This window comes from Entelurus aequoreus, linkage group LG01 (genome assembly GCF_033978785.1).
Source record: "Entelurus aequoreus isolate RoL-2023_Sb linkage group LG01, RoL_Eaeq_v1.1, whole genome shotgun sequence".
NCBI classification, from domain to species: domain Eukaryota; kingdom Metazoa; phylum Chordata; class Actinopteri; order Syngnathiformes; family Syngnathidae; genus Entelurus; species Entelurus aequoreus.
The window spans coordinates 48,019,860-48,046,949 of NC_084731.1; the positions used below are offsets into that span (position 1 = coordinate 48,019,860).

Here is a 27,090-nt window from a genome sequence, read left to right on the forward strand (position 1 = left end):
CCCAAAAATGGCTCCTATTAAGAGACACGCTTACGACGCAGAGTTTAAACTCAAGGCGATCAGTCACGCAGTAGAACACGGGAATAGAGCAGCAGCGAGAGAATTTAACATTAACGAATCTATGGTGCGGAAGTGGAGGAAGCAACATGATGACCTGCGCCAAGTAAAGAAGACTAAACAGAGTTTCCGAGGGAAAAAAGCGAGATGGCTACAGTTGGAGGACAAACTCGAACAGTGAGTTGTTGAACAGAGAGCAGCAAGCAGAAGTGTCAGTACAATCACTATTTGTTTTCTTGACATTCCCTTTAGCGCAGCTCCATCTAATGGATGCATAACGTAACCCCAGCCTCTACTGGCGTCTATTCTATGCACCTTAAAATGCGGTGCGCCTTATATACAAACCCCATTTCCATATAAGTTGGGAAATTGTGTTAGATGTAAATATAAACGGAATACAATGATTTGCAAATAATTTTCAACCCATATTCAATTGAATGCACTACAAAGACAAGATATTTGATGTTCAAACTCGTAAACTTTTTTTTTTTTTTTTTGCAAATAATAATTACCGTAACTTAGAATTTCATGGCTGCAACACGTGCCAAAGTAGTTGGGAAAGGGCATGTTCACCACTGTGTTACATGGCCTTTCCTTTTAACAACACTCAGTAAAAGTTTGGGAACTGAGGATACACATTTTTTAAGCTTCTCAAGTGGAATTATTTCCCATTCTTGCTTGATGTACAGCTTAAGTTGTTCAACAGTCCGGGGGTCTCCGTTGTGGTATTTTAGGCTTCATAATGTGCCACACATTTTCAATGGGAGACAGGTCTGGACTACAGGCAGGCCAGTCTAGTACCCGCACTCTTTTGCTATGAAGCCACGTTGATGTAACACGTGGCTTGGCATTGTCTTGCTGAAATAAGCAGGGGCGTCCATGGTAACGTTGCTTGGATGGCAACATATGTTGCTCCAAAGCCTGTATGTACCTTTCAGCATTAATGGCGCCTTCACAGATGTGTAAGTTACCCATGTCTTGGGCACTAATACACCCCCATACCATCACAGATGCTGGCTTTTCAACTTTGCGCCTATAACAATCCGGATGGTTCTTTTCCTCTTTGGTCCGGAGGACACGACGTCTACAGTTTCTAAAAACAATTTGAAATGTGGACTCGTCTGATACCACTTTGTATCAGTCCATCTTAGATGAGCTCAGGCCCAGCGAAGCCGACGGCGTTTCTGGGTGTTGTTGATAAACGGTTTTCGCCTCGCATAGGAGAGTTTTAACTTGCACTTACAGATGTAGCAACCAACTGTAGTTACTGACAGTGTGTTTCTGAAGTGTTCCTGGGCCCATGTGGTGATATCCTTTACACACTGATGTCGCTTGTTGATGCAGTATAGCCTGAGGGATCGAAGGTCACGGGCTTAGCTGCTTACGTGCAATGATTTCTCCAGATTCTCTGAACCCTTTGATAATATTATGGACCGCAGATGGTAAAATCCCTAAATTCCTTGCAATAGCTGGTTGAGAAAGGTTTTTCTTAAACTGTTCAACAATTTGCTCACGCATTTGTTGACAAAATGGTGACCCTCGCCCCATCCTTGTTTGTGAATGACTGAGCATTTCATGGAGTCTACTTTTATACCCAATCATGGCACCCACCTGTTCCCAATTTGCTTGTTCACCTGTGGGATTTTCCAAATAAGTGTTTGATGAGCATTCCTCGAGCATTCCTCGGGCAGCACGGTGGCAGAGGGGTTAGTGCGTCTGCCTCACAATACGAAGGTCCTGAGTAGTCGTGAGTTCAATCCCGGCCTCTGGATCTTTCTGTGTGGAGTTTGCATGTTGTCCCCGTGACTGCGTGGGTTCCCTCCGGGTACTCCGGCTTCCTCCCACCTCCAAAGACATGCACCTGGGGATAGGTTGATTGGCAACACTAAATTGGCCCTAGTGTGTGAATGTGAGTGTGAATGTTGTCTGTCTATCTGTGTTGGCCCTGCGATGAGGTGGCGACTTGTCCAGGGTGTACCCCGCCTTCCGCCCGATTGTAGCTGAGATAGGCTCCAGCGCCCCCCGCGACCCCGAAGGGAATAAGCGGTAGAAAATGGATGGATGGATGGATGAGCATTCCTCAACTTTATCAGTATTTATTGCCACCTTTCCCAACTTCTTTGTCACATGTTACTAAGTTAATGATTATTTGCAAAAAAATTTTTTTTTAGCAGTTTGAACATGAAATATGTTGTCTTTGTAGCATATTCAACTGAATATGGGTCAAAAATGATTTGCAAATCATTGTATTCCGTTTATATTTACATCTAACACAATTTCCCAACTCATGGAAACGGGTTTGTATGAACAAAGTTTTAAAATAGGCCATTCATTGAAGGTGCGCCTTATAATCCGATGCGCCTTATAGTGCGGAAAATACGGTACTTAACAAAAAAAGGTGAAATAACTGAAAACATGTTTTATATTCTCGTTTCTTCAAAATAGCCACCCTTTGCTCGGATTACTTTTTCGCACACTCTTGGCATTCTCTCGATGAGTTTCAAGAGGTAGTCACCTGAAATGGTTTTCACTTCACAGGTGTGCTTGAAGCTCATCGAGAGAATGCCAAGAGTGTGCAAAGCAGTAATCAGAGCAAAGGTTGGCTATTTTGAAGAAACTAGAATATAAAACATGTTTTCAGTTATTTCACCTTTTTTTGTTAAGTACATAACTCCACATGTGTTCATTCATAGTTTTGATGCCTTCAGTGACAATCTACAATGTAAATATATATTTCTATATACAATATGTATGTATGTGTTTTCTGTTGTGCTTTGCAGTGGTTCACACCTGTGCTGTAGCAAATTACGTTATTTTTTAATTTATACATTTTGCAATAATCCTGTTATTTAGTCATTCTTTTTTATAAAATAATATGGTTTTGAGTTAATCATTGTGTAGAAGTGCACTGCATAATACTGAGTGCTTTTTTTCCTAACATTTTTAATTTGATGTTTTGGTTACACCAATACTTATATGCACAGTATATGCACAATATTTCGGTTACTATTGAAATATATGTATTTATTACAGAGGTGCAGAACTTCACTGTATCATACTAAATTTGTACCTATGAAGGTTCTCATTCATCCAGGTCTTTGTAATCTCAGGGCGTTCAATCGATCGCAACTGGACTGTTTGGTTTGTCTTAGAAGACGTTTCGCCTCTCATCCGAGTAGGCTTCATCAGTTCATGTTCATAGACTTAGATTGATCAGATCTAGTCTTATACTTAGATTGGTCAGATCTAGTCTCAAACTTAGATTGGTCAGATCTAGTCCAAACAGTTGGTGCCAAAACCCCAAATATTTATACGCCAAAAAACCTGAAGGGTGTGCCTGGGCAAGGATGGTTCCGCCCTATGGTAGTGAGAAAAACAACTGTTTGATGCAAACGAGCAATCCTAACTGTCAAAGCCAACGATCGTGTAATCTCCTTTGTTCTGATGGATGTATTGTGTGGCAGAACGATCGCTGTGGATCGACTACTACCAGTCCAAAATAGTCATAATCCCAGTACACTTCAAACCAGGCAACACCCTGAGACAGAGACTGGTGCATCCTAAAGACTGGACACCCCACACCCACAAAAACAATCTGGTGTATGTTACCCAGTGTATTAAAACTGATTCAAACAACCACTAAGCCGACACATGGCACAGCATAGACGGGCAAACTCTTCAGGCCAAGACTCAGCTGTCTACCTGAACCTCAGGGAGAAACAGCACTCCTTTGAGAACTAAAATGTACAGATTGTGGACAGGGAGGACGGATGGTACGAAAGAGGAGTGAGGTGGGGGTTTGTGTGGTGGGTAGTAGAGCAGCCGTGCCAGAAACCTGAGGGTTGCAGGTTCGCTTCCCGCCTCTTGCCATCCAAATCACTGCCGTTGTGTCCTTGGGCAAGACACTTCACCCATTCCCCCGATGCCGCTCACACTGGCGAATGAATGATAAGTGGTGGTCGGAGGGGCCGTAGGCGAAGACTGGCAGCCACGCTTCCGTCAGTCTACCCCAGGGCAGCTGTGGCTACAATGTAGCTTACCACCACCAAGTGTGAATGTTGAGTGAATAAATGATGGGTTCTCATTTCTCTGTGAAGCGCTTTGAGTGTCTTGGAAAGCCCTATATAAATCTAATTCAATATTATTATTATGTAATGGTTGAAAAACCATACCTGAACAGAGGAGGTGGTCTGCAACACCACCTGTCTCCCACACACAACACTGTCCTTTCAACCATTCCTAAAAGACTACAATTTACCCTCCAACAAATACCAGGAGTTAGAAACATTCTGGTCACAGAAGGTGACCAGAATGCCATTTGTGACATTTGTTTACAACTGAATGGAATGCTTACGTGGGGGATTCCGACTATTTTAGACTGGTAGTAGTCGATCCACAGCGTTCGTTCTGCCGCACAATACAACAATGCTAACAAGGGAACATACACTTCAACGACTGTCGTTGGCTTTGACAGTAGAATTGCTCGTTTGCGTCCAAACAGCTGTTTTTCTCACTACAATAGGACGAAACCAACCTTGGCCAAGCACACCCTCCTGGTTTTTGGAGTGTAAATATTTTGGGTTTTGGACTAGATCTGACCATCTAAGTCTATGAGCATGAACTGATGAAGCCTACTCAGATGAGAGGCGAAAGTCCACAGTCCAGTTGCGAACGATTGAACGCCCTGAGATGACATACTAATTCTGGTTGCTTTTTTTAGATTGTGTTTTTATTTTAAATATAAATGAATACAAATATTTTTGGTATTTTAGATGTAATATATACAATTTGAAATATACTCAAATATGTCACTGTATTTTAAATACATTTAAATTATTCTAATTACATTTATTTTATTTGATCAATCTTAACTAAACTGCATGATACACAGGTGTTTCTAATACACATGCCCTTCATTCTATTAATAATTATGTTTATCTTTTATATACATTGTAAAAGCAAAATATAATTTCCTTTTTTAAAATTATTTTTAAACATTGTATTAAAAATGTATTACTAGCACAACTTTAACAGCATAAGCAGTCCTTACATAAATTGAATTTCTAGAATATTGTCTTAGAGGGAGACAAATATTTAGAAATTGTGAGATGGAAATAATCCTTTGAGATTAATCCTCTGCAAGACAGCAGTGTCTGCTTTCTTAACCTCTTTAAAAAAAAGAAAAGAAAAAAAGAATGTACTGAAAAAACTAGTTTTTTCCAAGTATATTTTTGCAAAGTGGATAGAAACATTGACACAAGTTGACATGCCAGTTTGACACTGCAGGGAGCAAAAGCAGATATCTACAACAAAGTGAAATCATCCACTATGTGCATGAGAAATTGTTTGTCTTTTCCCATAATAATAATGATGATGATGCATTTTATTCAGCTAAGGAAATACGGCAAAAAAAAAGCGACGAACAAGAGATGAGGAACACAACATTAGGTACACCTGCACGTATAAACTTTGACATTGGTTCTTCACCAATAGGATTATTATTGTGCACTGCATCACCCTGAGAGCTGTTCCTTAACATTTGTCATGTGACTCAATAGGGTGACCTAATATTACAAACAATGCAATGCAGTTCTAAATTGCAAAAAGTACAATCACAATAAAATAGTTAAATGAAATGAAAAATGTATCAAATATAGTCATGACAAATTGAAATACAGTGGTACCTCGCAATACACGTGCCTCCGCTTATAAAGTGGCAAATGTCACAGTGAGCCCCGTAAGATCCGATCCAAAACATCCCACCTTAACCGCGAGCATTAGCTTATAGCGAGAGATGGACATAATTTAGTTTTCCTAACCGTGGGAAGGAAGGAAGGAAGTGAGTGTAAAGTACAGTGCTGAGAAGAAGTGGATAATATTAATTGAAAAATAAATAAATAATCCAAAATATGAAAGTGTTTAGCTGGCTAACTTATTTTGGAGTGTACTACTGCAAGTCTGCGCCATAGTGAAACAGAATGAGTCCAACACCAGCCAAGTTGTTCAAATAATATCTACACAGCAGACATTTATCCATGAAAATATGGAGAAGCTGCTGATGATGGGTTTGACGCAGAAGCAGCTCAGAGATATTGTCCACTCTCCAAGGTAAATACTGTACATTATTGCATCACTTCATAAAACGACTGTAGTCCAGTATTGTAATCATTTTTATACAATATTTCTTATCTTAATTTTTTTACATATTTGATCTCAAATGTTTTACATGTTAAAATTGTGCTGTTTTGGGCGGCGGGCAAGGTCTGAGGCCAGTGTATCTTTTGGTCATTGAATTTTCCTTTTATGAATGGATATTAAAAAAATAAGCGGATTTGTTTATTTGAACTTTATTTTGAAACAAAAATTTTAATTGGAAAAACAAAACGTTTTTTTTGTGTTTGTTGAAAAGCAGTTACTCGATCGAAAACAGTTTGATTTCCTCTTCGACACTGAGACTTTATTTTTCAGTTTTATTCAAATCCTCTATTGTTTTCTTTTTCAATTCCAATTCATGAAACAAAAAATAGTCAATGACCAAAACATAAACTGATCAGCCGAGCACAGAATAAATACATTTTATTTTGACTTGTATACAATTTTTCAAGGACCAATCAAACTTGTATCATGAGGTACCACTACCGTATTTTTCGGAGTATAAGTCCCTCCGGAGTATAAGTCGCACCGGCCGAAAATGCATAATAAAGAAGGAAAAAAACATATATAGGTCGCACTGGAGTATAAGTCGCATTTTTGGGGAAATGTATTTGATAAAACCCAACACCAAGAATAGATATTTGAAAGGCAATTTAAAATAAATAAAGAATAGTGAACAACAGGCTGAATAAGTGTACGTTATATGACGCATAAATAACCAACTGAGAACGTGCCTGGTATGTTAACGTAACATATTATGGTAAGAGTCATTCAAATAACTATAACATATAGAACATGCTATACGTTTACCAAACAATCTGTCACTCCTAATCGCTAAATCCGATGAAATCTTATACGTCTAGTCTCTTACGTGAATGAGCTAAATAATATTATTGTGTTAATAATTTCACACATAAGTCGCTCCGGAGTATAAGTCGCACCCCAGGCCAAACTATGAAAAAAACTGCGACTTATAGTCCGAAAAATACGGTACTTATTACGAATAGTGATTTTTAATTGAATTTATTTAATTTGATTCTATAACAAATTGGGATTTTTATCAGTGAAAGTTGTTTACATTTTAAAACAAATAAATGAAATAATTTATAATAATGTATTTAATTACAGTATTTTGCTATTCACTTATGTCTTTTTTTAATTGCATTGACTTTATTTTAACATAAAACATGATTTTTATCAGTGAAATGCGTCCATCAAAACGGAGCATTGTTGTCTTGTCCTTACTCTTTGTATTGGACGTCAACACATTGTACAGGTGTACCTAATAAAGTGGCCAGTGAAGGTCCGTAAATGGCAGTTCCTCCAAAATCCATGTTATCCTTCCTGAAGCGTCAGTTGATTGCACTTGATGAAGAGCACATCACATTCATGAGAAGTCCTCATCTTGTCCTCGCAGACCATTGCAGCAGTTCACGTTTCCGCCTTCCAGTATGAACTTTGACCTTTGTCACTGGACCCCGGCTCAGCGTGGCAGCAGCCAGGTCTCCACAAAGTCCCAATGCTTCCACAAAACGAAGAGCAGCAGAGTCAGCAGAACGGTGGCGGCCACACGGGCCCGGGTCTTCATCAGTGGCGTGATGAAGTTGGCCAGCGTGGACACGAAGACCAGCAGCACGGCCATCAGCGCCAGGATGACGTTGATGAGCTTGCCCAGCAGCGCCCGAGCGTTAGCGTTCTCGACGCCTTCCAGCTGGACCACCTGCTGCTGCTGCTGCTGCAGCTCCAGCTTGGTGATGCGCGTCAGGCACGACTCCACTGCCTCCTGCACACAGTTTATTCTCTTCTCAATAACTATATTCTCTGCCACATTGCAATAATAATTGATGTGTAATTTTTTTCATTGCATTTCATTTCAAATACAAGCCCCAAAACCAGTGAAGTTGGCACCTTGTGTAAATGGTAAATAAAAACAGAATACAATGATTTGCAAATCATTCAATTGAATAGGCTACATAGACAAGATACTTAACATTCAAACTGGAAAACGTTATTTTTTGCAAATATCTCATTTGGAATTTGATGCCTGCAACATGTTTCAAAAAAGCTGGCACAAGTGGCAAAAAAGACTGAGAAAGTGCTCATCAAACACTTATTTGGAACATCCCACAGGTGAACAGGCTAATTGGGAACAGGTGGGTGCCATGATTGGGTATAAAAGCAGCTTCCATGAAATGCTCAGTCATTCACAAACAAGGATGGGGCGAGGGTCACCACTTTGTGAACAAATGCGTGAGCAAATTGTTGAACAGTTTAAGAACAACATTTCTCAACGAGCTATTGCAAGGAATTTAGGGATTTCCCCATCTACGGCCCGTAATATCAAAAGGTTTAGAGAATCTGGAGAAATCATTGCACGCAAGCAGCAATGCCCGCGACCTTCGATCCCTCAGGCGGTACTGCATCAAAAAGCGACATCAGTGTGTAAAGGATATCACCACATGGGCTCAGGAACACTTCAGGAAACCACTGTCAGTAACTACAGTTGGTCGCTATATCTGTAAGTGTAAGTTAAAACTCCACTATGCAAAGCGAAAGCCATTTATCAACAACACCCTGAAATGCCGCCGGCTTCGCTGGGCCCGAGCTCATCTAAGAAGGACTGATGTGGAAAGTGGAAAAGTGTTCTGTGGTCTGACGAGTCCACATTTCCAAATAGTTTTTGGAAACTGTGGACGTCGTGTCCTCCGGAACAAAGAGGAAAAGAACCAAAACTCACTTTTCTTTGTTCTCTAAATTTGAAAAATTTGCTTTTAACTGTATTTTCATTTTCTTTTATTTACTTGGCTGGTTTCAAAAGTTGCATTCATTTACAAGTCTTACATTTTCAACTGCTCTACTCATAAAATCTGCACTAAATCTATGACTTTATTAGACTATCTTAGATTAGTTTTTCCTTGTTCTCTTTAATTTTAATTTTATTAATTTTTTTACATCATTTTAATAAAATGTATTTAAAAGATGTTCACTGATTTATTTGTACTAATCTTTCAAAGTTTATTTACAACTGCTGCAATAAAAAAAGCAAGAATTAAACAAAAAAATCATTGAATTCTTGTTTTATTTTATATCCATCCATCCATCCATTTTCTACCGCTTATTCCCTTCGGGGTTGCGGGGGGTGCTGGTGCCTATCTCAGCTACAATCGGGCGGAATGCGGGGTACACCCTGGACAAGTCGCCACCTCATCACAGGGCCAACACAGATAGACAGACAACATTCACACTCACATTCACACACTAGGGCCAATTTAGTGTTGCCAATCAACCTATCCCCAGGTGCATGTCTTTGGAGGTGGGAGGAAGCCGGAGTACCCGGAGGAAACCCACGCAGTCACGGGGAGGACATGCAAACTCCACACAGAAAGATCCCGAGCCCGGGATTGAACTCACGACTACTCAGGACCTTCGTATTACTGTATTTAATTTTACATTATTATTTTTTATGTGATTTAGTTGTATTTTATTTTCATGAATCCACTTACATTGCACTCATTTTACAAATGTACCTCACCATCCAATAATTGTTTTTCTCTATGTGTCTTGTGTATATTTCTACGCAGCGAAAAAGAGATGATTTATGATTATTCTTCATTTATTTTTCTTTGCCACTATTTATGCACTTCCTTTAATTAGGAGCCTCACTGAAAAATATGTTATGCTCGCATAATGATAATAAAGAATCTTGAATGAAATTGATTATGATGGATCATGATGGCGCTAACCTGGATGTCTCGTGCTCGCTCATAGGACTGATAGGCCACTTTCTCCTCCATGCTGGCCAGTTCCTGTTTGAGGTTGCTCATCTCATTCTGATGAAGCTCCGTCAGGTCACTCAGCTGTTCTTCTAGTCGTTCATACCTAGAAACATCCAAATAAAACATTTTTAAACATTTTCCTTCCCATTTGTATTTTTTTAATGACCAAAAAAAAAAGACTTCTTAGAAAATGTAAATAGGATATTAGTATACAAAAAAGCCATGCACTTTAATTAGCAGACAACATGACTGATTCTATATTTCCTCATAGAGTGGCCCTACTCAACTGGAGTAAATACCAGGCCTCTATTAGGGCAAATATGTTTTCATTTTATTATATTACTGAATTGTCATAATTTCTCCACAAATGGTGGTAATTGCGAATGCAGACATGACCACTTTTTGAGGAAATACAGAACAACTGGTGTTTGGGGAGTGGCGTCCATTACAGTGCAGGGCACTATTCGAGGAAATAGGGATCATTCGGTGTTTGGAACATGGTGTCAATTACGCTGGAGGTCGCTATTTAAGGAATAATGGAACATTTGGTGTTTGGGGCATGGCGTAAATTACAGTGAAGGTCGCTATTTGAGAAAATACGGAACATTTGGTGTTAAAGGGGGTTAACTCTGGCATGGCGTCAGGGTGGAAACTGCTATTTGAGAAAATAGGGAACATTTGGTGTTAATTGCAACTTATTGGGGCATGGTGTTAATTTTAGTGGAGGCTGTTATTTGAGGAAATATGGAACATTTTGAGTTTTTTATCTGAAAATATTATTAGAAACTGAATGAACTGGATGTAAGGTAGGATGTGTTTGAGTTGTGTTTAAAAATGGCAAATGAAATTGTTATTGCAGTATGCCATTGGAGTGTCTATATCAGGCCTGGGCAAATTAAGGCCCGGGAGCCGCATGCGGCCCGTTAAGCTTTTCAATCTGGCCCGTCGGACATTCCCAAATCATTTTTTTAGATCTTTAAGATGGAAACTGTAGCTGCCATTATGATGTGCAGTGATGTTTTCAAGTGACCTTAAGTCTTGAACTATACAAAGTATTTCAATGGTTGGAATCTGTGCTTTTGCATGATATACTAGTTACTATGGTAATCCAATTAGTTACCATGGTAATGTAATTAGTTACTATGGTAATCTAAATCACAGCAGCTCAGACGAGGCACCAAGCAGTGTGGGTGGGGAGCGTTTCCACAGAGTGTTTCCAGAGCGGCCAGCCTGAAATGCGGGTGTCAGGGACAGACGTGGAAGGAGATTTTTATAAGAAAGTTCTAAAGCTTAGTGATGTATCAGATTGTAGGTGGGGTTTTTTTTTTACCCTTCGCGTTCATATTTTGCTGTGTTTGTTGCATTTTTTTTGCGTTTCGCTTAATTGTAAAATATGTCGATCGAGAGGGGTTGTGACTTTCATATGTTGTCAATATTCAGTGTTTTGTCGGTCATAGTTAATATTGTAAATCTCACATTCATTATTTTCATGTACATTCTGGGGGTCTCATTCAGTAAAAAAAAATCAAAATTCCATTCCATTTTTTAAGGTGGTCTGTCATAATGTTTTTAGCATTCAATCAGACATTATTGGGAGGTTTTGTATTAGTGTTCCTAAAAATCAGATATAACGGCCCCCAGACACATTTTTTTCTCTAAATTTGTGTCCCCCCCCCCCCCCCCCCCCGAGTCAAAATAATTGCCCAGGCCTGGTCTGTGTGAATAACTGTATGTGTGTAACAGGGTCAATTTTGTCTTGTAAATATAATTTATTTTATAACCTTTTATTATTGTTATAATCACACAAAATGTGTAAGTTACATGAAAGTTTGATTGATGTTTTGTCAATATGTGAAACCCTTGTCTCGCCATGTCCCCCTGACTGCCTCTTTATATGTGTTGGACATGCCTTTCTACTTCCCTTTTGTTTACAATGTCTACGTGAAAGGTCGGCGTCCGTGTGATGACAGAAAAAGTTATTTATTGTCTCATTAAGAACTTTATTTCACTATTATTTCCTATTCTGTATTGTTGAATTTGGGAAGGGGCTCGATATATTGACTACACCATTTGTATTTCCTGTATATTGTCAGGTACTGTATGTTATTTTTATTTCACTGTGTTATCGTATATGTAACAGCCCTTCTGTCCACGATATCTACTTGAGAGGGGCTCGACATTTTGCAAAAAATATTGATTAGACCCTTTTGTATATCCTGTATATCGTCAGATGCATCGAACAAGTAGAGTGCATCTCTACTTGTCGTGTTATTAAAAGTCTTCCCACACAACGCAGAGGAAAACAACGTGTGTGCACCTGTATCTCTCCTCTTGCAGGCACTGTGTCATGTAGGAGTAGTCGCTCTGCAGCTGGCCCTTCATGTCCTCGATGGTGTCTTCCATGTGGGCCTGACTAGCTTTGATCTCCTGCAGGCCCTCAAGGAGAGAGTCCCACGAGCTGTGCACATGATGGTGATGATGATGGTGCCCGTCTAACCTGGGACTCCCCATTGTGGGTCCTAACGCTCCTCCTCCTAATCCTCCTACTACTCCTCCTACTCCCACTCCTCCTCCCACCCCGCCAGAGTTGCTGCACGCAGCTGAGCCGGACGTGGCGCTGGAGCACTCATCGTCGCTGCCGTACTTCGGGCTGGAGACCAGCGTGGCGCTTCCACTCAGGGCGCGGGGTGTGGGGGTGTCGTCTGCGTGGCACCCGACGCCGTCCTCCAGCGTGTCCTTTAGGTGAGCGATGTTATCGGCGCTGCCAAACTTGTTCCTGATGAGGCTGGCAAACTCTCTCGGCTTAGAGACCACGGCAGTGTGAGTGAGGGCTGACACGCCACCTTTGACCCCTTCCACAACGCCACCGCCGAAGCCACTTATCCCTGCTCGGACATTGGCCCCGACGTCCTTCAATCCTTGCTGCATGTCCCGCAGGACGTCTTTTGGCTGACGGGCCGGTCCATTCTGTAGAGAGCAAAGAAACACAGTGGCACTTACTCAATAAATGATAAATAATACTTGTATAGCGCTTTTCTACCTTCAAGGTACTCAAAGCGCTTTGACAGTATTTCCACATTCACCCATTCACACACACATTCACACACTGATGGCGGGAGCTGCCATGCAAGGCGCTAACCAGCACCCATCAGGAGCAAGGGTGAAGTGTCTTGCCCAAGGACACAACGGACGTGACTTTGATGGTAGAAGGTGGGGATTGAACCCCAGTATCCAGCAACCCTCCGATTGCTGGCACGGCAACTTCGCCACGCCGTCCCCAATAGAAGGTGCCATATTATATGTTTGAACACATTTAAATATGTCTGAGTATGGTATATAGTCGGTTGATGCTGGAATTTAGACAGTATAAAACACAGCACTTTATAATGACCACAATACTATTATTAATACAATTAATACATAATACATATCATTTGTCTTGGGAATTGTACAATTTCAAAAGATTGAAACCAGTAAATATACAGTTGTGGTCAAAAGTTTACATACACTTGTAAAGAACATAATGTCATGGCTGTCTTGAGTTTCCAATAATTTCTACAACTCTTATTTTTTTGTGATCGAGTGATTGGAGCACATACTTGTTGGTCACAAAAAACATTCATGAAGTTTGGTTCTTTTATGAATTTATTATGGGTCTACTGAAAATGTGACCAAATATGCTGGGTACAAAGTATACATACAGCAATGTTAATATTTGGTTACATGTCCCTTGGCAAGTTTCACTGCAATAAGGCGCTTTTGGTAGCCAACCACAAGCTTCTGGTTGAATTTTTGTCTACTCCTCTTGACAAAATTGGTGCAGTTCAGCTAAATGTGTTGGTTTTCTGACATGGACTTGTTTCTTCAGCATTGTCCACACGTTTAGGTCAGGATTTGGGAAGGCCATTCTAAAACCTTAATTCTAGCCTGATTTAGCCATTCCTTTGCCACTTTTGATGTGTGTTTGGGGTCATTGTCCTGTTGGAACACCCAACTGCGCCCAAGACCCAACCTCGGGGCTGATGATTTTAGGTTGTCCTGAAGAATTTGGAGGTAATCCTCCTTTTTCATTGTCCCATTTACTCTCTGTAAAGCAGTTCCATTGGCAGCAAAACAGGCCCAGAGCATAATACTACCACCACCATGCCTACTATCATGGTAGGCATGGTGTTCGTGGGATTAAAGGACTCACCTTTTCTCCTCCAAACATATTGCTGGGTACTGTGGCCAAACAGCTAAATTTTGGTTTCATCTGACCACAGAACTTTCCTCCAGAAGGTCTTATCTTTGTCCATGTGATATCAGATGAAACAAAAATGTAACTGTTTGGCCACAATACCCAGCAATATGTTCGGAGGAGAAAATGTCAGGCCTTTAATCACAGGAACACCATCCATACCATCAAGCATGGTGGTGGTAGTATTATGCTCTGGGTCTGTTTTGCTGCCAATGGAACTGGTGCTTTACAGAGAGTAAATGGGACAATGAAAAAGGAGGATTACCTTCAAATTCTTCAGGACAACCTAAAATCATCAGCCCGGAGGTGGGGTCTTGGGCGCAGTTGGGTGTTCCATCAGGACAATGACCCCAAACACACGTCAAAAGTGGTAAAGGAATCGCTTAATCAGGCTAGATTTAAGGTTTTAGAATGACCTTCCCAAAGTCCTGACTTAAACGTGTGGACAATGCTGAAGAAACAAGTCCATGTCAGAAAACCAACACATTTAGCTGAACTGCACCAATTTTGTCAAGAGGAATGGTCAAAAATTCAACCATAAGCTTGTGGATGGCTACCAAAAGCGCCTTATTGCAGTGAAACTTGCCAAGGGCCATGTAAGCAAATATTAATATTACTGTATGTATACTTTTGACCCAGCAGATTTGCTCACATTTTCAGTAGACCCATAATAAATTCATCAAAAAATCTAACTTCATGAATGTTTTTTGTGACCAACAAGTATGTGCTCCAATCACTCTATCCCAAAAAAAATAAGAGTTGTAGAAATTATTGGAAACTCAAGACAGCCATGACATTATGTTCTTTACAAGTGTATGTAAAGTTTTGATCACAACTGTAAGTTCAACTTGTTACTTCAAAACACTAGCTGGCATGTTTTGACCCTCAAGGACTTCCGTACTTGGTAGCACGGGGCTATCCATTTTTGGGGATACCAGGAAGTAGCCCAGCTCGCGACCTCGCGACAACATTTAGCGAACACATAAACACTGTAAAATGTGTTTCATAGCTTCAAAAGGCAGCAGTGACTTGTGTCGTGATATTACCTCTTAAACCTGGCGCCAGCGAGCTCCATTAGCGCTAACAAGGGACTGTACCGCCAACGGAGGAGCGAAAGACAGCTTCGTGGTAACACACCAGCTAGCACCGATGTGCATTGTGGGACTTGTAGTTTTTTTTTACCATACCATACGCTATATTATTAATACTGTTATTTCCTAGTTTAGCCATTAAAACACATCCTAATAAAGGTGAGTCAAAGTTTGTCTGATTAATCTGGCCCAAAAATAGTGTTATTATTATAATTACTTACTGTCATGATTATAACTACTACAGCACTATCAATTGATGATGACGTCACCCACCTGCTCGATTTCCTTTAGCTTCTTGTGATAGTGCTCCAACTTTTTGTGCAAGTGTGCGATAGTCTGTGCCGACTTTTGGTTCTTCTTCTCAAACACCTGTTTGATCCTAGACGCCTGCTGCTTGTCGGCGTTGTGGGCCAACTTCAGGTACTCTGCCACGTTGTCGTCGCGGGCTTCCTGTTCTACGCGGATCTGCTCGGTCACCTTCAGGATCTTCTGCTGCAGGTGCTCCAGGGCGGCCCGCGTCCGATGAGGCTCGCCGGCCCCCATGCCGCCCTCCGCGCCTGCTGCTGTGACCCCCGATGATGACCCCGCCGCTCCCTCTGCGCTGATGTTACTGTCAGAGCCGCCATGGCTGGTGGTGGCGGGGAGGCTGAGCGTCGTCGCCTCGCTCTTGTCCAGCTGCGAGGATGAGAAGGTACAGTCATAAACAACATAAACGAACACCTGCGAAAGGTTAGTGTAACTGCATGGTCCCACACTAGGGGTGTGAATCTTTGGAAACCTGACGATTCGATCCGATTCTAATTCCAGGGGTGATGATTCAGAATGGATTCTTGATTTGGTGAACGTCGTTTTGTCCTAATAATTTCGGCGGTTCTTGAACTCACCATAGTGTGAACTGTGACGCAACAGTTTGTTTACATGTAAAATCTTCCACTCCTTCTTTGTCTCATTTTGTCCACCAAAAGTTTCATGCTCTGCGTAAATGCCCAAAGGTGCACTTTGTTGATGTTAGGGCAGGGGTCACCAACCTTTTTGAAATCAAGGGCTACTTCTTGGGTACTGATTAATGCGAAGGGCTACCAGTTAGATACACACTTAAATAAATTGCCAGAAGTAGCCAATTTGCTCAATTTACCTTTAACTCTGTTATTATTAATAATTAATGATATTTATCTTTGTGGAAACACTGATCATCTTAATGATTTCTCACAATAAATATATATAGAAACAGATAAATATCAATATGCAACACTTTATTTTTATATTTTCTCTAAGTGCACATTTTTCAAATTGAACATTTTCAAATGATCACTTCTAAGACAGTTTTGTGAAATCACAATATCCCATTTTAACTAGCTAGCCACTAACATTTTTTAACAAATCATGAATTACTTTGCACCATGTTTGTACAAATAATAACTCATGTAAAATACAAATGTAAACTCTCAAATTTTTAAATCATGTCACACTTTGAACTGGACACCAAATCTGTTATCTGTTTCTTTGTCAGTTAGTGGGAAGCCTGGCATTGCATGCTGTTAACTAGTGTGTTGTACTTTGGTGTGTAACTTGACACTGCAACTCTGAGTGAGTCTTGCAGATGTGCATCAGTGAGGCGTGTTCTGTGTTTGTTCTTGATGAAGTTCATGTCAGAAAAGGCTGATTCACAAAGATAAGATTTTTCCTCATTGTTTGCGGAACCTTCTTAATCTTTTGGACATATTTTCACAGCAATCTGGCCTTAAGCTTAATTATGATGAATGTAAAATGTTAAGGATCGGAAATCTAAAGGGAACGTCCTTTCGAATGGAATGCAAAGTGCCTGTTTTGTGGACAGATGGACCAGTTAACATACTTGGTGTTGTTGTCCCAGAAAATCTGGAAGATCTAGGATCAGTAAATTATGATTATCGACTAAGAAAGCTGGACAAAAGTATGCAATTATGGAAAGGGAAATCCCTAACCTTGTATGGTAAAATGTCTATTGCCAACTCGTTAATTATTCCTCAATTTATTTATTAGTTTTTGTCATTACCAGCTCCATCACAAAACTTTTTTAAGATTTATGAGCGGAGGGTCTTCGATTTTGTCTGGAACGGCAAACCAGAAAAGATTAAAAGAAAGGTTTTGTACAAAGAGTATGAATATGGGGGCCTGAAACTTCTCAACCTTGAAGCTATGTGTCTGTCTTTAAAAGCATCAATTGTTCCAAATATGTATTTAAACATTGAGTGGTACACAAATGTCCTGTTGGACAAAAAACATGTACTGTATCAAAAGAAATTGTATCCTTTTTTACAAGTGATCCCCTCCCAGAGAGTCTGCTGGGAAACATGGCGGGGTTCATAAAGGAAACAATCTACTCATAGTGGTGTTTTCAATTTTATGTGCCAGAAAAAAGAGACGATATTTTGCAGCAGATAATATGGATGAACTCTAATATTGTAATAGATGGAAAGCCTTTCTTTTGGAAAAATATGTTTGAAAGAGGAATCATTTTTGTCAATGATATTATCAATGAGAATGGTCAAATTATGAAGTATGATGAATTTAGAGCTATGTATGGTGATGCTTGCTCAAGCTTTTCATTTGATCAACTAACTGGAGTAATTGGGAAAAGATGGAAACAAATAATTAATTATGGAACTACTAAATTATTAGTTTGTAAACCTCTAATAAGAAATTCTAGTTGGCAAAAAGGAACTAAAATAAATAGAAAAATATATAATTTTTTATTTAATAAAGAAATCTTTGAAGGCTGCCCCATACAACACAAATGGAAAATGGGAGGACTTTTTTGACTGCCCGTTGCCATGGGATGCCATATTCAAACTAATCTATAAAACCACTATCGATGTGCAAAATCATTATTTTCAAATTAAAATTATTTATAACTTCTTACCCACAGGGAAAATGTTAAAATTATGGAATATGACAGAGTCAGATGATTGCCGATTTTGTTGTCAGGAGCCTGAATCCACCCTGCATTTGTTTTGGTATTGTCATATTGTGTCTTTGTTTTGGGTGGAAGTTGAAAAAATGTGTTTAAGTATTGGTTTGTTTATGAAGCTTAATGTGGTTTCTGTTATTTTAGGAGAGTTCATTGACAATCATGATTTAGTCAATTGAATTATAGTACTCGGTAAAATGTTTATTTTTAAGGCCAAAAACAGATATTCACTTAGTATTACTTTCTTTAAAACATTTATTCAGTATTTTCTAATTTTAGAAAGTTACATGGTTGAAAACGATAATGATGCCAAAAAACATTAAAAAAAGATGAGAAGTCCTCAAAGGCTTATTTTGAAAGTATAATTATGTTTATAGATTATATGATATCTGTTGTTGTGTTCCCTAATTTGAGTGACCTGGACATAATCTGGACTGTACATAAATGCTTATTTTGAAAATGTAATTTTGTTTATAAATTATATGCAATCTGTTGTGTTCCCTAATTTGTTTCTGTGTACATGAATGAAGGTGTGTGTTGCTGAGTCCGACTTGGACATTATCTGGACTGGGCCTGGTTTAAAAAACCCTTTAAGCAAATCTAATTTCATTGACAACCTGGTCTGTTGAAGATAAGGCCATTTTTTAAAAAATAAAATAAAATAAGATAAATAAATAAAAAAACATTTTCTCGGAAAAAAAAGAAAGTAAAACAATATAAAAATAATTACATAAAAAATAGTAATTACTGAAAATGTTAGTGGACCAGCAGCCTGTACAATCATGTGTGCTTCAGGGACTGTGTCCCTTGCAGATGTGTTGTCTATGTTGTGGGAACCAGAATATTGGTAGCAGAAAGAAATAACCCCTTTTGTGTGAGTGGGTGTGGATGAGTGTGCATGGGGGAGGTTGTTTGGGTTGATGCACTGATTGAAAGTGTATCTTGTGTTTTTTCTATGTATATTTAATTTAAAAAAAAAAAAAAAAAAAAAATTTTTTTTTTTTTAAATGTTTTTATTTTTTTTAATTTTTTTTAGAACAGGCCCGCGGGCGACCCATCTGGTCCTTACGGGCGACCTGGTGCCCGCGGGCACCGCGTTGGTGACCCCTGTGTTAGGGGGTAGCGGGCGGTGTATATTGTAGCGTCCCGGAAGACATAGTGCTGCAAGGGGTTCTGGGTATTTGTTCTGTTGTGTTTATGTTGTGTTACGGTGTGGATGTTCTCCTGGAATGTGTTAGTCATTCTTGTTTGGTGTGGGTTCACAGTGTGGGGCATATTTTTAACAGTTTTAAAGTTGTTTATACGTCCACCCTCAGTGTGACCTGTATGGCTGTTGACCAAGTATGCCTTGCATTCACTTGTGTGTGTGAAAAGCCGTAGATATTAAGTGATTGGGCCGGCACGCAAAGGCGGTGCCTTTATGGTTTATTGGCGCTCTGTACTTCTCCCTACGTCCGTGTACCACTCCGTACAGCGGCGTTTTAAAAAATCATGAATTTTACTTTTTGAAACCGATACCGATAATTTCCGATATCACATTTTAAAACATTTATCGGCCGATATTATCGGACATCTCTACTCATGACACATTATCTGTATGTAATATTGGCTGCATTTCTGATGTTTGTGTGCCAAGTTGTTCCAGACCACAGCAAACGTTACCATTTTGTTCCAGACCACAGCAAGCGTTATCCAGTTTTCAAATATTGTAATAAATCTATTAAAAGAAGACAGCCTGTCATTTCTTTAACTTGGACACACACATCTATACCTTTGGCCGTTCTAAGCCAGTAATTTCCAGGAGTTATCTCACCTTCTGATTAGCCTCTGATTTACTAATGTTTTCCAATGTTGTAAAAATGTGAAGAATAAATATTACATTTCAACATTTCTGTCAACGAAGATTTGCTTCAGCCTGCGACACATAGTCATTTTGATAGTAGGCTATTATAGCTAATATAGACACATGACATGTCATGTGTTGCCTTCATTATAAGACTTATATACGGCTTTTCATTTTTTGCGGCTCCAGACAGATTTGTTTTTTGTATTTTTGGTCCAATATCGCTCTTTCAAAGTTTTGGGTTGCTGACTCCTGTGTTAAGAAATAAAAATACCCATCAGTCAGTTACAGACGTGGGAGTTAGATAATTTTGTTTTTCTTCAGTGATTAGGTCCAGAGTGTACCCCGCCTACTGCCTGAATGCAGCTGAGATAGGTTCCAGCACCCCCCGTGACCCCAAAAGGGACAAGCGGTAGAAAATGGATGGATGGATGGATTAATAATAATAATACATTTTATTTGGTATAGCGCATTTCAGGGTACTCAAAGATGCTTTACAGGATAAAAATTTAAATATAAAACAGTTCAAAGTAATAATAGGCTAACCCAGCATTATGTTGTGTAATGTTAGCATGTAGCTCACATAACATTTGTGTCCTCCTGTGCCACTCCTTAATGTTATGTTGTTGTATTTGATTAATGGCATATACTCTTTTTATGTTGTAAAAGTGCTAAGTTATGTTGTTTATTTCAAATTTGGTTAAAATGCTTTCTAACTAAAAAAAAAGTCCAGGCTTTGCTACATGTCTTAAATTGAAGCATGGTACTTTGCCAACTTTGTGAGAATCACCTGCAGATGTAGTAGCTGTAAAGCATTGGTGAATGTACACATTAGCACTTCTTGGTGACACATACTTGGGGACAAAAACAGCTCTTTAGCATTAAAGCTACAGACACACAAAACAGTGTGTTACCTGTAGAGCAGGCCTGGGCAATTATTTTGACTCGGGGGGCCAAATTTAGAGAAAAAAATGTCTCTGGGGGCCAGTATATCTGATTTTTAAGAACACTAATACAAAACCTCGCAATGTCTGATTGAATGCTAAAAACGTTATGACAAACCGCCTTTAAAAACAGAATGGAATTTAAAATTATTTTACTGAATGAGACACCCAGAATGTACATGAAAATAAAGAATGTGGGATTTACAATATTAACTATGAACGATAAAACACTAAATATTGACAACATATGAACGCAACAAAAATGCAAATAAACACAGCGAAATGTGAACGCAAGGGTAAAAAAAAAACCCACCTACAATCTGATATATCACCAAGCTTTAGAACTTTCTTATAAAAATCTCCTTCCACGTCTGTCCCTGACACCCGCATTTCAGGCTGGCCGCTCTGGAAACACTGTGTGGAAACGCACCCCACCCACACTGCTTGGTGCCTCGTCTGAGCTGCTGTGACTTAGACTACTATAGTAACTAATTAGATTACTATAGTAACTAATTAGATTACTATAGAAACTAGTATATCATGCAAAAGCGCAGATTCCAACCATTGAAATACTTTGTATAGTTCAAGACTTACGGTCATTTGAAAACATCACTGCACATCATAAAGGCAGCTACAGTTTCCATCTTAAAGATCTAAAAAAAATTTGGGGGAATGTCCGACGGGCCAGATTGAAAAGCTTGTGGCCCCCGGGCCTTAATTTGCTCAGGTCTGCTGTAGAGGGTATCAAAAACACTTTAAAACCGTTACATTCCAGCATCAAGTCTACATTTTAAACAACACACTTCCAATACACTATTCTGGCACCCAGGGAACTTTTTCACACACCCCTGTATTAAACTACTGTTGAAAATCTGATCCATGAATCCATCCATCTACCCCCGCTTGTCCCTTTCAAGGTTGCGGGGGAGCTGGAGCCTATCCCAGCTGCACTCGGGCGGAAGTCACCACCTCTTTGCAGGGCCAACACGATCTTTTTCAGGAATGTTTCTGTATGTGTCAAGCCAGCAAGTGACTAGCTCAAAATAGAGTTTCTTCTACTTAAGGATATTACATACCCGACCTATCCACTGTATTTAGGATAAACCCAAAAGCAATGTGTACTTGCTAATATTACCTGCTTTGTCTGTTGTTGAAGTTGAGCGCTGCTGCCACCTAGCTGGAGGCTTGTGTATCGTTCAAGCATGAAGAAAGACACTGATAGCATAAGTACCCCACCGACTGGCAGGCTGACCGTCTCTCCCACTCTACTTTCCATCATCAGAGGGCGCATTTGTCCCTCACTTTTACCATCATATCTATAGCACATCTAATGTTAATTAGCCTTCGAGCTAGCAAATGTTGAAAAGTGGGACCTTACTTTTGACTGCTTTCTATCAGGCAAGCTTGAAAAATTAGATTAGCTAAAGCAGGAGTCCCCAAACGTTTTGACTGAGGGGCTACATTGGGTTAAAGGAATTTGCTCAGGGGCCGGGCTCACCCCAGCTACTTCGTCCAGCTCTTCCTGGGAGATCCCGAGGCGTTCCCAGGCCAGCTGGGAGACATAGTCTGTCCACAGTGTCCTGGGTCTTCCCGTGGTCTCATACTTGTCGGACGTGCCCTAAACACCTTCCCAGAGAAGCGTTCGGGGGGCACTCTGACAAGATGCTCGAACCACCACAAATAACAGAGGTTCTTACCCTATCTCTAAGGGAGAGCCCCGCCACCCGATGGAAGAAACTCATTTTGGCCGCTTGTACCCAGGATCTTGTTCTTTTGGTCAAAACCCAAAGTTCATGACCATAGGTGAGGACGGGAATGTAGCTTGACCGGTAAATTGACAGTTTTGCCTTTCGGCTAAGCTCTTTCTTTACCATGACGGATCGATACAGGGTCCGCATCACTGCAGACGCCGCACCGATCCGCCTGTCCATCTCAATATCCACTCTTCCCTCACTCGTGAACCAGACCCCAAGGTACTAGAACTCCTCCACTTGTGGCAAGATCTGTTCTCCAACTTGGCAATTGTACTCCACCCTTTTCTGGGTGAGAACCATTGACTCTGACTTGGAAGTGCGGATTTTCATCCTAGTCGCTTCACACTGAGTTGCGAACCGATGCAGTGAGAGCTGAACATCCTGGCCAGAGGCAGCCAGTGAAAAGCAAAGACCTAATCCTGCAGCCACCAAACCGGATCCCCTTAATGCCCTGACTGCGCCAAGAAATTCTGTCCATAAAATGTGTACACATAATCTGTGACAAAGGGCAGCCCTGGCGGAGTCCAACCCTCACTGGAAACTGGTCCGACTTACTGCCGACAATGCAGACCAAGCTCTATGTCCACTCAATGCTGCAGAGTCTTGTCAACCAAGACAGCCCCACAGCATCCAGCGCCTTAAGGAACTCTAGGCGGATCTCATCTATTCCTGGGACCCTGCCACCGAGGAGCCCACCACAGAGTCCCCAAGCACTGCTTCCTCATTGGAAGACGTGTAGGTGGGATTGAGGAGGTTTTCGAAGTATTCCTTCCACCGATCCACAACATCCCCAAACGACGTCAGCAGCACAACGTTCCCACTATACACAGTGTTGACAGTGCACTGCGTCCCCCTCCTGAGGTGGCGGATGGTGGTCCAGAATCGCTTTAAAGCCTTCCGGAAGTCGTTCTTCACGGCTTCTCTGAACTTCTCCAATGTCCGAGTTTTTGCTTTTACAACCACCAAAGCCGCACACCCCTTGGCCTGTCGGTACCTGTCCGCTGCCTCCGGAGTCCCATGAGCCAAAAGGACCCGATAGTACTCTTTCATCAGCTTGACGGCATCCCTTACCGCTGATGTCCACCAGCGGGTTCTGGGATCACCGCCACGGCAGGCACCGACCACCCTGCGGCCACAGCTCTGATGGGTTGCCTCGACAATAGAGGTACGGAACTTGGTCCACTCAGACTCAATGTTAAGCGCCTCCCTCGTAACATGTTCAAAATGTTTTCAAAGGTGGGAATTGAAACTCTCTCCCAGCAGACCCTCACAATACGTTTGGGCCTGCCAGGTCTGTCTGGCATCCTCCTAAAAATTTGTTGAAGCTGAATCAACAGTGCTTCTGCTGGTTGCATCCAACCCCTGCATCCTCATTTTGCCCATCTTTGCAAGTGAAAAACGTCATTAATTAAGAAGGTTTAAAGGCTCCAGGAAGGGGATCCCCTGGTTACATGGTTACACTGTCGCTTGGCAGATGGCGGCCAGTTTTATGCCCACCCGCCCTCCGCTCCCCTCGCCTCCCCCTGACATCAAAACAGTGTAATCAGAGCCTGCAAACATGAGCTCAGCGCAGACACATGACACTGAGCATCTCGGCTGCTGTGCTCTCATTTCTCTGGACGGGTTAGTGGGAGGATTTATCCATGCATATACCCCCCACCCCTCCCCACCCACCCACACCCCTCCCTTGCATGGCGGTGTGATGATACGCACTGTGGCTCTGTTAGCTAAGAGCCATGCGGGCCTGCGAAAGTAGGTTACTATAAAAAACAAACAAACAGATGACTGTGCCCGGGTGGAGGGGTTATGGTGACGGATGGATGAGATGCAAAGAGACAACAACAACACTGCAGCAGCAGTAGCAATGGATGTCGCCAGGCGGCGGCGATGAGGATGACACGGGAGAACACGACGGGACACGATGGGGGGTGAGGACGAGCGGACTGAATTGAAAGGAGAAACATTACCATACTGTTTTAATCCAATTGCTGCCGTGTCATCGCAAGTCTGCCTTCCAGGCCCATCCTCCTCCCTCCTCACCTCCTCTTCCTCCCCCTGAGCCCCCCACCCCACCTTGTCACCCTCAGCCGACGCCTGGCTGACGGATCACCTCAGCGCATCCTCTGCAGCTCCGTTGTTGACGGAATCCATCGCTGCAGTCTTGCTTTGTAGGCTGCAGCGCGCCCCTCTCGCTCCCCCCCCCCCCGCCCCCTTCTCTCTCTCTATCTCTCTGTCTACATGCAAACCTGCCGTATAATGGATGTGGGAGCAAAGGAACAGATGATGGAGGGGGGTTGGGATGGGTTAGCGCAGGCGTACCGGCGCCAGTGCTGCTGCTGAGGCTGGAGAGGAGGTGGGAGGGGCAGAGGGCGCACAGGAGGGATGGGAAGGGGATGAACATGCGTGTTTGTCTGTCTAAACGCCTCCTATTCATCATCAGCTGTAGCCGGTACCTTAAGGAGGTCCAATCCTGCTCATTTCAGGGGTTTTGAAATGATTTTGGATCTCAAATTGTTTACACTATACAGCAGACCTGGGCAAATTAAGGCCCGGGGGCCACATGCAGGCCGTTAATCTCTTCAATCTGGCCCACCGGACATTCCCAAATAATTTTTTTAGATCTTTAAGATGAAAACTGTAGCTGCCATTATGATGTGGCATAGGGCATGACATTTATTACAGTGGAGGCCGCTATTTTAGAAAATATGGATCATTTTGTGATATCTTTAGTTTATTTGAGCTTGGCATCAATTACGTTCTTTGAGGGAATATGGAACATTTGGTGTTTGGGGAGTGGCGTACATTACAATGCAGGGCACTATTCAAGGATATATGGATCATATAGTGTTTGGAACATGGTGTCAATTACAGTGGAGGTCGCTATTTGTTAAAAGATGCAACATTTGGTGTTTGGAGCATTGCTTTAAATACAGTGGAGGCTGTTTTTGAAAAAATACGGAACGTTTGGTGTTTGGGGAGTGGCATCAATTACTGTGGAGGCTAGAATTTTATAAAAATACGGATCATTTGATTGTTTTTTATTAGGGGATGGCATTAAGTGCAGTGGAGGCCACTTTTTGAGGAAATGTGGATACTTTTGTGTTAATTGTGATTTATTAGGGCATGACATTTATTACAGTAGAGGCCGCTATTTTAGAAAATATGGATCATTTTGTGATATCTTTAATTTATTTGAGCATGGCATCAATTACAGTGGAGTCCGCTCTTTGAGGGAATACGGAACATGTTGTGTTAAATGTGAATAACTCTGGCATGGCGTCAGGGTGGAGACTGTTATTTGAGGAAATATGGAACATTTGGAGTTTTTTTATCTGAAAATATTATTACAAACTGAATTACAGTGGATGTAAGGTAGGATGTGTTTGAGTTGTGTTAAAAATGGTAAATGAAATTGGAGTGGGGCAGCACGGTGGCAGAGGGGTTAGTGCGTCTGCCTCACAATACGAAGGTCCTGAGTAGTCGTGAGTTCAATCCCGGCTTCGGGATCTTTCTGTGTGGAGTTTGCATGTTCTCCCCGTGACTGCGTGGGTTCCCTCCGGGTACTCCGGCTTCCTCCCACCTCCAAAGACATGCACCTGGGGATAGGTTGATTGGCAACACTAAATTGGCCCTAGTGTGTGAATGTGAGTGTGAATATTGTTTGTCTATCTGTGTTGGCCCTGTGATGAGGTGGCGACTTGTCCAGGGTGTACCCCGCCTCCCGCCCGATTGTAGCTGAGATAGGCTCCAGCGCCCCCCGCGACCCCGAAGGGAATAAGCGGTAGAAAATGGATGGATGGATGGAAATTGGAGTGTCTATGCAGTGTTTCCCATAAACTGCCAAGATACCTGTGGCGGTGGGGGCGTGGCTATGGGCGTGATCACCATGACCATCGAGTAATTTGCATAATTTACTACAATGATATGATTTTCTCTAAAAAGGCTCAAAAAATGTATACTTACTAATTAATAATAACAGTTTTGTTTTAAACATCCATCCATCCATCCATTTTACAATATAATTACAACACTTTATGTACATATTTATATACAGATTTGAACAATAAGTTATTCACTGAAATATATTTATTAATTGTGGTTCTTACAAAAAATATATCTTATAAAATATAAAAGCTAAAATGTCTCTTAAAGCTCTGCCCCTTTAATTAGAGCATACTAAATAATTTAACTTTAGCCTACTACTACAACCATATTATTTACCAGCAACATAAAGTGAAACAGAGGCAGAGGTGTCCTGCCACAGTCAGTAACAAATAAACAGAAA

The 27,090-nt window shown here is 41.2% G+C and overlaps 1 protein-coding gene and 1 long non-coding RNA gene across 5 annotated transcripts; one reads left to right on the forward strand and one right to left on the reverse strand.

The window, feature by feature from the left end:
• Positions 1 to 5,257: 5,257 nt before the first annotated feature.
• tmcc2 (transmembrane and coiled-coil domain family 2) lies at positions 5,258 to 24,893 on the reverse strand. 4 transcript variants are annotated; one of them, XM_062053582.1, is made up of 5 exons: positions 24,773 to 24,893; positions 15,588 to 15,989; positions 12,304 to 12,953; positions 9,954 to 10,089; positions 5,258 to 7,993 (listed from the first exon to the last, which is right to left on the reverse strand). In XM_062053582.1, exons 1-5 carry the CDS (start codon positions 24,773 to 24,775, stop codon positions 7,694 to 7,696), a joined length of 1,491 nt encoding a protein of 496 aa, XP_061909566.1. In that variant the 5' UTR covers positions 24,776 to 24,893; the 3' UTR covers positions 5,258 to 7,693. The 4 variants fall into 4 exon arrangements, with proteins under 4 accessions (XP_061909566.1, XP_061909573.1, XP_061909582.1 ...); XM_062053589.1 differs by having other exon boundaries at positions 24,778 to 24,838; XM_062053598.1 differs by lacking the exon at positions 24,773 to 24,893 and adding an exon at positions 16,070 to 16,259.
• On the forward strand, positions 15,582 to 16,672 carry LOC133653856 (uncharacterized). Its single transcript, XR_009826782.1, has 3 exons — positions 15,582 to 15,734; positions 15,813 to 16,043; positions 16,122 to 16,672. It is a non-coding gene; the product is annotated as an uncharacterized LOC133653856 (long non-coding RNA).
• Positions 24,894 to 27,090: the final 2,197 nt, after the last annotated feature.

Bases quoted from the DNA above. Each gene is read 5' to 3' on its own strand.
- tmcc2 (XM_062053582.1), bottom strand. The intron at 12,954-15,587 runs GTGGGTGACGTC...TGCTCTCTACAG, and splicing joins AGCTAAAGGAAATCGAGCAG to AATGGACCGGCCCGTCAGCC. The intron at 10,090-12,303 runs GTGCACACACGT...GGATGTTTCTAG, and splicing joins CTGCAAGAGGAGAGATACAG to GTATGAACGACTAGAAGAAC.